The sequence below is a fragment of the Phragmites australis genome, chromosome 5, assembly GCF_958298935.1.
Source record: "Phragmites australis chromosome 5, lpPhrAust1.1, whole genome shotgun sequence".
Taxonomy (NCBI): domain Eukaryota; kingdom Viridiplantae; phylum Streptophyta; class Magnoliopsida; order Poales; family Poaceae; genus Phragmites; species Phragmites australis.
In genome coordinates this window covers 6,517,655-6,530,034 of record NC_084925.1, presented here as the reverse complement: position 1 = coordinate 6,530,034, position 12,380 = coordinate 6,517,655, and the positions used below count along the sequence as shown (strand labels likewise).

At 43.2% G+C, this 12,380-nt stretch overlaps 1 protein-coding gene across 3 annotated transcripts; it reads right to left on the bottom strand.

The window, feature by feature from the left end:
* Positions 1-5,511: 5,511 nt before the first annotated feature.
* On the bottom strand, positions 5,512-8,844 carry LOC133918603 (plastidic ATP/ADP-transporter-like). 3 transcript variants are annotated; one of them, XM_062362555.1, is made up of 6 exons: positions 8,754-8,798; positions 8,031-8,690; positions 7,483-7,749; positions 7,257-7,400; positions 6,820-7,167; positions 5,512-6,157 (listed from the first exon to the last, which is right to left on the bottom strand). In XM_062362555.1, the coding sequence occupies exons 1-6, from the start codon at positions 8,781-8,783 to the stop codon at positions 5,768-5,770; spliced, it is 1,839 nt and encodes a 612-aa protein (XP_062218539.1). In that variant the 5' UTR covers positions 8,784-8,798; the 3' UTR covers positions 5,512-5,767. The 3 variants fall into 3 exon arrangements, with proteins under 3 accessions (XP_062218539.1, XP_062218540.1, XP_062218538.1); XM_062362556.1 differs by having other exon boundaries at positions 8,031-8,684; XM_062362554.1 differs by having other exon boundaries at positions 8,031-8,844.
* Between the last annotated feature and the right edge of the window lie 3,536 nt (positions 8,845-12,380).

Here is a 12,380-nt window from a genome sequence, read left to right as displayed (position 1 = left end):
TTGGACTATCCTTAATATGTCCCCTTTAGGCTTGGAAAAGATCTCAATTCAAATCAACTAAAAATCCACTCGAGAACAACTTTTCTGGGTTGACTCGGATACTCCGGGTTCAGCAGAATTTGTCCGTTGAATTGTGTTCAAATTTGGTTAGGGTTTAGGGTGCGAGTTTGGTTTAGGATCTCTTGGATAAGGCATATGCATGTTTGTGTAGCACATATTTGTAAAATGAGTCAAATCACCCGAGTGGAAAAATCGTGAAGAATCCAAGTCTGTATCACTCAGATAATCTGGTCAAACCCGGAGACTCTGGGTAGTTATGTGATCATGTAGCCGAGAGCTTCGTTCGGAACCTCACTCGGAGTGTCCGGCACATCTCAGATAGTCCGAATCAACCCGGAGGTTCCGAATCAAGTTAGAATAGTGCTAACCGAGAGCCTTCACTGGAGGATGGCCCGGATACTCCGGAACTCAGACATTCTGGATTCACCCGGATACTCCAGGCCAGTCAAATAAAAAGCAGCAACCCAACACCTCTTCTAGAGAATCACACGGAGGGTCCGAGCCCGGATACTCCGGATGGCTGTTATTTTTCGGATTTCATTTAGATCGTTTAGTATTGAATTGATTCGCATATCTTATGGTTCTAGCATGTTGTTAAGCTTTGTGGCATACTTTTTGCACTTCTTTCATACTCATTGTATTGCACGTGTTGATCCTTTTTAGAGATCACCGATCCGTCGATTCCGGAGGCCGAGGGCGATCCCGAGGCACCCCACCTGTTTGAGCCAGTGCATCCAGGCAAGCAACTAAGCATATTGATCCCTCTTGCGTAATTGGATAGGTTTAAAATTGATGAAATATGCTTATGTATGTATGCATGTTTAGTGAGTCAGAGTCAGGTACCAATGGGTAGAACCTATGCTGATTGCATTCTTCTACCTTGAATACTTGTGTATTTACATTCCTTGTAGCCTTGAGATGTTGTCAATGTTCAGGTATGAGTTCAACTTATATGCTTAGCCATGCTTAGGTCATTCGGTAGAAGTCGAACGACGGCACATTCTGTTGTTCGCGAGCATAGGGTCTTTTTATGATTACATACACTTATTGAGGTTGGGATGGTTGTATAAGTGGTGAGTATGAGACGGGGTGTGGGCGATGCTAGAATGGTGTTTTGTCCTGCCGGATGTGGAGTTCTCCTGGGTAGGTCGGTAGAGGAAAATCGGACACCGTAGACCGCTTTGTGCCGGTTAAGCACCGATCGTCGGTGTTGTTGGCTTTAGCACTTACCTTACTCATCACATGCTGATCTAATTGTAAGGCGAGCCGAATACCTTTGCAGCTATGGTTTTTTGGGCTTGGACATCGACGGTGTGAGCGGGCGGGCTTGTAGCGGTAATAGTTTGCTCCGGGAGTAGTTCTAGTACCATCATGTCGAGCGATGCATGATCCAAACGGTTGTGGCTGGTTGGGAAAGGTTGTCACGAGTACCCCCTTGTGTGCACTTTGACCGGTGGCACAAGCCGTATGGCCCTTGTGTCGTGTGGGTCCAGGAGTATCCCCCTGCAGGGTGTATAAAGAGTTCGAACTGCCGTGCTCTTGGTCATAAGCATGCTTTTGTCCATCTGCATCGGTCGTAGAGTTTCGAGTATGGTTTGTGGTTCCGTATGTGGGAGATGGTGATGTTGGTTCTTGTTACTATTGATACATATGTTGGTTACAGTTACATTTGTTCGGTTGTTAGTTGCAGGATAGTTTCATATGTTTTGGTTATGTTTTAGTTGCTCACACATATGCCTAGGATGCTTAGTGCATATATTTTACCTAACCTGTGGTCCATCCTTGCTAATGATCAATGCATAATCCTTGGAGTCGAGCTATGTATATGTGCTCTATATGGTTTAAGTCTTGCGAGTACCTTCGTACTCATGGCTGCGCTTTCAGGTACTCCCGTTGCTGGAGAAGAGGCTGTTTTTGGCTACTTCATGCCTGCCGATCAGGGTGGCGGGCAAGAGTAGTGCATCCTACTTTGAAGGTGGCGTGTTGAGATAGTGCCTAAGGACATGTGGCGCCGTTCTCTTTTGTTGTTCATAAGTTTAACTTTCCGCTGCATAGTTCTTTTGTGGTTAGGAGTTGAGGGATTTTGTCTCCTCCTAGCTCGCTTTTGTGTAAATTGTTAAAATCAGTTGCATGCTTAATACTTGTAATATAAATGTTTATTACTCGCTCTTTATTAAGCTATGATGTATACGTTGAAAGGTATGTGTTCCGATCCTTGAGCATAAAATATGTGCCGGTACTACCGAGATGATATTCTGGTTAATCATCGAGGTTGTGATTATGGATAATGATGCTCCTGATGATTAATTATAATATTATTTGAACGGTTCCCCACAGTCATGGTAGCCGCCCGCGGACGCACACACTACCATCTCGTGTTGTGGCAGCATGAAAACGTCCCCATGGAAGAGTTCCTCATCATCATCGTACCCATTGCCAAGCCCGTTGGCGATCTCGTCTCATTCGTGCCCGTGACTCCAACGTGAAGGAACAGGGACCTAGGCGAAAGCCGACTGATGTTACGTCATCATGGGCGGCAGCTTGAGATCTCTGAGCCTCGAGCCTTGGGTGGCGCTAGGATGACACGCACGACAGATGGAGGAGATTGCGATGGCGTCATGGAAGACAACCTGCCCATCACCGCTGTTGCCGCGGGGACTCTGTGCTGTGGCGTCGCCAGATCCGCCGTCGCCACCATACGAGCACAGGGGCGGGGGAGCCTACCTCCGGGGCTGGACGAGGACGATGATTAGAGGAGGAAGGACATCGACGAGGACGAGGAGGCGAGCAGAGGGGAGAAGGAGATGTTTGCGGTGGGGGTGGCGCTATGAGGGGCGATGCGCGGGGAGGAGTTGAGGTGGGTGGGGAGGAATGACTAGATGGCGGCTCGGGACGGGTGGAAGGGGTAAGTCGGTGGTATTTGCGGGTAAATAATATCTAACTACGGGAGCAGAACATGAGGGAGGGCAGGATATGGAGGCAGAACATGAGAAGGTGTGAGAACCACTGCATATTTTTTAAGTAGTAGATATATATTTTTTAAAGAAGATAAATTTGTATTAATTAAGGGAGAGTAGTATTACAATCTTGAAGCACTAGGTGCTCAATACGTTCTAGAATATCGACAACCACATCGCCGAGCTAAATTATTGGCGAACATGTTGAGCGAGTTCATGAGCTACTCTATGCTGATCTCTCTTTTCTTTGGTCAATTTGACCTCACCAATTGTTGTCATAGCATCCCGGCAGTCCCGGACCACCGCTGCATACCTGGAGCCGCCAACTGAGGTTGCCGCAAACTGAGAAATACATGTAGCCAAACCAAACTCTAAAATTGTCGGTCCTCGACGACAGTGAAGCGCCAAGGTTAGACCTTCAGCCAATTCCGCTTCTTGAGCCGATGAGCCCTGGAATAAGACGCGCCATCAGGAGAGAAACACTTTGTCATCAGAGTTTCTAATCACCACGCATGCGCTTGCTTGCCATGTTGAAGAAACAGAGCACTTAATCAATTATACACGGAGTGGATATTTTGTTTTACCCGTAGCTAGTTCCTTCGATCCTAAATATAAGTATATCGACACAATCTCTAATGTGCACTTTGACTAAAAATATTTATAAAAATATATTATTTTAAGCAGAAATAGTTATATATTATGAAAATATTATTTACGATGAATCTAGTAACATCAATATTATATTATCAATCTATATGATTTTTTAAGATATTGATAATCAAAGTTTAAAAGGTTTGACAACAACAATCCTAAATAGACTTATATTTGAAATTGGATTATTGGAGGTAGTAGTTTAGAAGCGCATGTGACTGTTGGTGGGAAATTAATGTGCAAATAAGCAAGAGAAAAAAAATGAAGTGTCACTTGTACCACGCGCAGACGCACTGTTTTTGGTGAGAATGGTGAAATCAACGTGCAAATCACTGACAGGTCCAAGCCGTTTGGTGTGTGAATTTTTATTAGCATCTATTTTCTGTATATACACGTATTATCCGACTATGATAATTTGTTTGAGGTCCCATTCCGTCCTTTCTGTACTAGTTCTAACATCTGAAGAAATCTGTATCCATATTTATATCCGCATCCGTGCATTATCCGATCCGATTCAAATCCGCTAAAAAAGTGAAAAAAGATATGATAAGCAAAATTTGATTTCTAATCCGTTTTTATCCCTATTGTCACCCTACGGAATTTGACTTCTACCACTGCAGCCATGCTAGAATTCAGGTAAGAATGTGTCAGATTTAAAATTTGAAAGGCACTGTAATATGTTCTTTTACTTGCTTAATGGAAGAGGAAGTCTTCCTGAAATAATAGACAGTCCTCATGCTTCCACGGAGCATTTTCGTTTGTTATGGCTATGGATAAACATGTGATTGTGCAAAACAGCTATGCCGGTTGGATTAGAAAACTCTTGTACCAGTCTTATTAAACAATGTGCGATCCTCTTACATTGAGATGGATCAATTACTTTTCTAGTCGGCCAGCCCACTATCATGTCCTCTGGGACGAGAACAATTTCGCAGCAGATGAAATGCAGACACTGACAAACAATCGTTGCTACGGACGCTACACGTAGTTGTTACCACTTATTTTAAAATTATGTTTATTTTAAAAACCAGAGTGGATTTCGGTCCAGAATTTAACAATATTTTTCTTTGATGCATGGATTGATGCAGGTATGCCCGTTGCAAGCGGTCAGTTTCTGTTGGTAAATTCTAACTGTTCTTTTGCAATTACTGAAAAACATTCCCAGTTTCAGAGTATTAACATTCTGTGTTTCACTATCTCTGACTGAACGATGGTCTTCCATGTCCTTGAAAACAGCCCCACCGTCTTATTATGCTCACCTTGCTGCATCCCGGCGTCCGGGCACGTTTCTATATGGACCCAAATATGTCGGAGAATCAGGTGTCAAGGCGCGCCGATGGGGCGAATGGAGCGACGGTGAAGCCATTGCCGGCGGTGAGGTGAAGGATAGGGTGAAGAAGATGTTCTACTGCTGAAAGAAGAACTTGCTACTTACCGTGCTGTACCTAGCACCGTAGCATTTTGAAGTATAGAATAGATAGGGGGAAAGTGAAGAACACGGTAGATGGTGCTGGACTCTTTGGAAGCCATGATCAACGTTCTGTAACGGACACAGCCTCCTTAATATTTCTTGTAAATTAGACAATGTCCTAACCAGGATAATGTGGATAAATATGGTGTATAATTATTCTCATTTTCTGTTTTTTTTGCCGGAAGGTACTCTCCTCAGTTCTTACCGAAAGTCGATGCTAGCTTGGGTTTTGGACATTTAGGCACGGAAGAGATGACGTACTTGACTAAAAAATGGTTAAACCGGCTAATCAATATTCAGTTGGAATACAAACATATGAAACCCATCAATATCAAAATCAGGGCCAAATAAGTACGTAATCGCAAGCAGGGCTACAGTAATGAATACTTTCATGGAAGCAGATTTCCCAAAATTGTAATAACCAAGACAAATGGTTTATATCTATGGAATGAAACAACAAAGAGCTACAGATACTCTCAAGGTGACATCAAAATATGCTACAACAACAGAACAGGCCGCCTTATTTTTCTTATCATCCTGCTGCCTTTTTCAGCAGCTCCCAATGACAGGTCTAAGAAACTTCTGGTTCCTCCAAATGCTTGTACTAACTAAATTTCTGGGGGAAATCTTATTGAGATTGTTGGCCGGATTTCTCCGGGGCGGTACTCTCGGGTTCTTGAGACTGCTTGATGGCCGAGCCATTTGTGGAGTTCTCACTAGCTATAGTTTCTTGGAGAGAATCATTTCCAGTCCCAACAACTTGTGCGGTTGTTTCGACCGTCTTTGCTTTCAGCATCTTTTCTCTCTCAAGCTCTTGCTTTGCCAGGGGAGAGAACTGAGAGTCGAGGGACCTTACAGCACCCAGCCACGCAAGAACAATGACCAGGAGTATTCCACCAAGGTAGGGTGTTGAATTCGCAAGAGATCCAAACGACAAGATCATGAACTGCTGGATCAAAGCACCTCCAGACTTCCCCAGTGGGTTGCAGACCACATCAATTGCTGCCTTACCTTTTACCTGTTATCATGACAAGAAAGCATTGAGAAAAAAAAATTAACAAATGAATATGAAGGTGTTTGTCATGAAACAAACATAGAAACAGCATTGCCAATTACATCAAGACTTTTGGAGACTATCATTGGATCTTATACAGGTGATATATCAAGACTTTTGGTAGTAAATAAAAAATTAACAATTATGAATGCTTTATTGTGAAATCACATGAGAAAGGTTGAATGGTTATTGTAGTGTTTAAGTAATACAAATACAATTAGAGTCAAGAACAAAGAAGCACGACATATTTGGCATAGTACTAAATATCAATACAGCTTCCAATTTCCAATTATAAAGAAATTAATGTGACTCCAGTAAAAGTAGGAATCTCATGCATATGTCTTTGCTTCTGCAAGTCAGGGTATATGCTGATTGCAGCACCTCCTCTGATGAGATTAAGTAATCAGGTGAAGTACCAATATTAGAAACTTTAATTGAGTATGAGCAGGAATGCAGTATTAGTGAACGACAGGGTTTATCTGGTGTGTTCAACAACCAACTAAACACGCGGACTACTACGGTACTACAAAACTATTCGGTTCATTGGAGCAATCACACACAATGAGATTGGTACGATATGCATTGGATGTTAATCTTCAAAAGAAACAGGTATCTTGAAGACTAACCTTCATATCCTCGTCCAAAGGAATGTACGCCATCTCTTTGCAAGGATCAAACAAACTGTATTTTGCACTCTTACTGAAAATGTTCTGCATTGCCCCGACATAGACCGCCGCAAGCAAAGGTGTCATTCCAAACTTGGTCATAAGAGGAGTCAATGGCTCACCAAACAAAATCAGTGAGAAGAATCCAACTCCTGTGAGAAGCAACACTGCAGGCGTGATCGTAGCTGCAACACCCCACCCAAACTTTCTAAGAATTACTCTCCCTAACAACATCATTGTAAATGTAGCAATGCCAGTAGCAGTTGAGAAATCGCCCATGAATGAAGAATATTCATTAGGGCTCGGGAACTGCAAGATGGCAGCAGAAAGTTAATTAACAACTATACCATGTACATGGTACAGACAAACTACAATGCATGCTTCGTGGATAAACATACCTGTGCCTTCAGTTTTGATTTCCACGTCACCTCAACAAGGTTAATGCTTATTCCATAAGCAACGACCAATGTGGCAAGATCCCTGACATACCGAGATGACAGCAGCACTTTCAAGCTCTCACCCAGACTAAGCTTTGGCTTATCCTGAAAGGTTATGTTCACAGCACCATTAAGGAAGGATCCATAAAAACAAGAAGAATAAAAATGGAAATTTGTCAAGTCCAACCTTCTTTTTCCGCTCAACTCTTGGCACAGCTGAGTTCCCAATAACAAATTTGTTCACTCCCCAATAGATACCGGCGATGACAAAACCCAATACAACCACTATACTCATCATGGCCTTCAACGAAATTGCCCATCCATCCACCCCAGGACCCAAATTCTTCCTCATGTTTGAGAAGTATTTCACCGTGCGGCCGGAGAAGATAAGTGCCACATTGGCCCCAAGCCCGAACAACGGGTAAAACTCTTTGGCCTCTTCAACCGTAGTAATCTGCAACCATTAAGAGCACCTGAGGAATTATACACAAACAGAACATGGAACAACTATCTACCGCCCTGATTGTGGAACAAGACTCTACTAATTTCTGCGCATACAGCCAACCATTCCAAATATTTTGGAAAGGGAATATCCAGAGTCCACAACAGAGTAACCATCAATTACTGTAGTTTTAACATATTCAGTCATCAATCACCAACATTTCATGAGAGAATTTGCAATACCATAACCATTAAGTGCCTATTACAGAGAGAACAGAAGAGAATTGGGTATACCTGATTGGCGAACCCCCAGAAGAGGACGGATATGACGACGCTGCCCCAGAGCTCGGCCATAACGTAGAAGAGGCAGAAGCTCCAGACGCGGAGGATGGCGACGGGTCCGAGGAAGCTGGGCCCGAGCGAGGCGAGGAGGCGGTCGGCGAGCGCGGTGGGGTGGATTGCGTCGCGCATGGGGTAGAGCACGTACGCGAAGGCCCCGAAGAAGGCGATGAAGGGGAAGATGACGACGTAGAAGAGGGCCTCCTTGGAGAGGACGTCGGCGAGCTTGGTGTAGAGGAGCATGAAGCCGATGGCCATGGGGAGGTTGACCCACGTCTTGAGGAAGGGGATGATCTCGGCGCTGCTGCCCTTGGCGGTGACGACGAGCACGTCCTTAGTGTCCCGCAGGATAGTGTAGTTGAAGAGGATGCAGAAGAACATGAGCCCCAGGGGGACGATCTTCTTCAGCGTCCGCGTTTCGACGCCCAGGAACTTGGGGGAGGACGACGGCGGGGCATCTCCGGGCGCCGGCGCGGCGGCGCCGGCGGCGGAGGCGCGGAGGGGCGGGAGGCAGGGGCGGAGCGGGAGCGCGGCGGGGAGGCGGAGCGGAGTGGGGTGGGGGAGGTGGAGGCGCGCGGCCGCGGCGGGGGTGGCGAGGGGGTGGCGGAGGCGGAGGCGGAGGAGGTGGTGGTGGTTGTGGTACGCGGCGGCGGAGGGGAGGGGGAGGGGGAGGCGGAGGCGGTGGCTTGCGACGAGGCCGGACTCCATGGGGGGCGGGTGGTGGAGGCGTGGAAATATCTCGGGGATGGAGGAGGGGCGGGGGGGGGGGGGGTGGGGGATGAGATAAGGTCAGGCGCTCCGCAAGCGGAGGGTTTAGGAAGGGGAGGGTTCTGTCTTATAGGCTGGCCGAGTGCTGGTGCGGAGATTAGAGAAGAGAGGCAGTGGTTAGTGTGGGATTAACGTAAGTACGCAATCTCTACTTGTTTTCTTATTTTGATTATGAATTTTAAAAACATAAGCAAAAATAAATAATCACATTTTTAAAACTGTTCTTTCAATCCACAAGCTAAATTATAATACAAAATACCTTAATTCATAATTTAGTAGAAAAAAGCTACTGACGGTTTAACATTCGTTTAGCAGAAATGATCTATCCGACTAGCTTCGAGTGTCTGTTCTCTGTAACATTCGTTTCGTCCCATTATTTCCCAAGTACAAATCCAATAATTATTCCGCAAAAATATTCCAACAATTGATTGCTTGGGCACACGAGCCCTGTATGAGTTAGCTGAAGTGAACAAAACAACAATATATAGTAGTAGTACTTGTGTATAGCACACTAGGTAAATACTACTACCTTGTTCTCTTTTAAACATCATTTTAGCCTATGGTATATAGAATAATGTTATAATAATTTTTTTATATATGATTATCCTTTTTAATTTTTTTAACATTCAATCAATAATACAAAACCATCAATTTACCACACTTATTAACGTGAAACTTCACTTTTTAATATATTTTAATATAAATACTCTGATAAAATATCATCTTTAAAACTAAAACAACATCTATTTAAAAATAAAATAATTTTTTAAAAAACCCTTCCCTACACCTAACACGACATAAGAACGGATGTAGTACTTAGTACGATGTGTTTGTGCCTAAAGGATCTGATGACGGGACGCAACCCGCTCGCCGGTCGTGTCGCGACGCGCAGCGCTGCACGTTGGCCTTCGCAGTTCGAATTATTGGTGCCGGAGGCGGCGAGGTCCTGCGTTCTGGATGGGCGGACGCGTCGCCGGGACCGGGACCGGGACCGGGACGACGCCATCGGATTGACGGCCAGGAACGCGCGGTTCCTCTCTGCCCACCGCAAGTCCCACGTGACGGTGCCCGGCTGGTCCCACCTTTCCACTGCTGCTCGCTAAACGCTACGTGCTGGGCTCCATGGCAAAGTTGATGGACGATGCAATATGCACCGATGGGACCTGGACGCTCGAAAATGCTCGGCCTCTGGTGCCAAAACATCACTAGTTTCCTGAGTGTAACCAGCACATATTCTAGTTCGCGGTCAGTAGTCATTAGAGAAGCGGCTGACAGCTGGCGTCTTTTCAAATTAAACAAGCATACCAGTGACGAGGTATTTGCAACTTAAAAAAACTTAAATTCTATGAAAAATGATTTTTTTTTTAGCAGGGCCTATGCCCTCGCTGTGTCTCTCCTTAGTCCGCCCCTGCCTCTCTTTGGTGGTAGTTCCGTGTCAATCTGCGAGGGTATTAAGAAAATGCACAGTGGTTCGAGTGGAGTGTGGTTCAGTTGTTAGGCCCTTTTGGCTTTACGCGCGTGACCGTCACGGGCTTCTTGGCCCCTGGCGCGGAAATATCTCAGCTGACAGTGACATTACTCTCAAATCAATTTTTTTTTATCTTCGCTTTCCCTTCTCAGCGACGCATGTTGCTCGCCTCGTACACTTTTTTGTTGCTCGCCCTTCGCGGCAAAAATCTTAAAATAATTATAAATAGTAGACGATGTATTTACGAATCTAGTATATATATTTAATATTTAAAAAAAATCAATTTTGGTATCGTAGGCATCGAAAACTGAGTGCCAAATACGATAATATCCACTGTATTCGGCACTTTCGTACTGAATATGGGCTAACCCTGCTTCTTCCCTTACGTCGCTTCTGGTCGTGTGCTATTTCGAGGCTAAATAATACAGTAGCATAATTTTGTTTTATTAGGACACAAGCGAATAAATAAAGAAAGGAATTTTATAAGTGAATGTGTGTCATTTTGTGTCGAGACCGGTTCAAAAAACAAACCAATCCTATCTATGTTCTGAGTCTAGAAATCAATCCTAACACATAGTAACTTTATTGATGATAATCATTATAATATCCAAACTTAATTGAATAAACCATCTTACAAAAATGATCTTCGAGGGTCGAAGAAACAATTAAACTCTGCAGCGGAACTAAATGAACTACAAAGACTCTAATCATTTACGACTCTTCCACTAGCATCATCGAGAAAGCATCCTAGATTGATCCACTTTCAACGTACTCCTCAATATCTACTCTAGCTGAGTGTTTGGTGATAACAAGAGTGAGCATTTATCGTACTCAACAAGTTGTGAAGGAAATAGTATGCATATAAAGACTTTAACAAAAATATAATTAATATGGCTCTCTTGCATAAATCAGCATTTAAATAAAAAAAATATTTGAAACGCAATAGTAATTAAGTGAATAACAAACCAGCTCAAGATTTCATCCATCTTAATTTAACCAATTAACTAACACATAAACCCAAAGTTCCATGCACTAAGGTTGAACCCTCAATCATAGTTCCCACCACTATGATTGACCATTCTTAACTATTATTCCCACCATCACAGTTGACTCGATTAACTAAAACATCAAGTTCTAATCATGGTAGGTTTTTTTTTGCCGCTTATGACTGTGAGCACGACTAAATATTCAGTTTTAACTCTACAGATGTTGTACTTTATCCACAAGACATTTCATCTAGTTTTACTGAGCATCCATTGACCGATGGAGAACTCTTACGTACTATTGAGGTGCGCGCTAGAAATCCACTACAAAGCCTTTACAATGCTCTCTCTCAACACATGTCTACCTGCTAAGATTTCACTGCCTCGTGATTCCACCTCAATAATGGAAGTCTCCTCTTGCACCTTTTGAATCCCAAGACATCGTCGATTCACCGCTCTTCTACATGGTCTATATTATGCTGAGAGTAAGCAAATTACTTGCCTAGACCCATCTCATACCAAGCTTGCAGTTGTACTATAAACACAGAAAGGTCACCCCACAAGAACACAACTTGCTTTCACTGAACTTAGTTGGGTCTTCAAAATTTTGATCCTGCAGACCTTCTAGCTCCTCCTGAATGTTAGCGTCTATTCACAACATACGCAGAAAAACAACAACACATAAACACCAAGATCCAAAAAGAACCAAATATCAAACAAAAAATATCATCACATACATGATCACACTATTCCAGACAATTTGACGAAAGAATGGGTCAGAACAGAGCTACGATTGACAAGTTATGATTTTCTAAAGATTAAAGCAGGACTAAAAAGATTATCTACAGATGAAATTATGTTGCTAGAAATGTTCTAGGATTTTTTTCCAAAGATATTTATGATTTCTGGGATTTTTCTATATGTTTCTAGAATTTATTTGAATTATAAAACTATATAACATTATTAATCATTTTTAGAAATTAATTTACTAATAATTATTATTTTTATATTTTTCATACTGAAAAACTATTTATTATGCAATATATAACAATTATGACACCAGTAAAATAATTAAAACAAATAAAA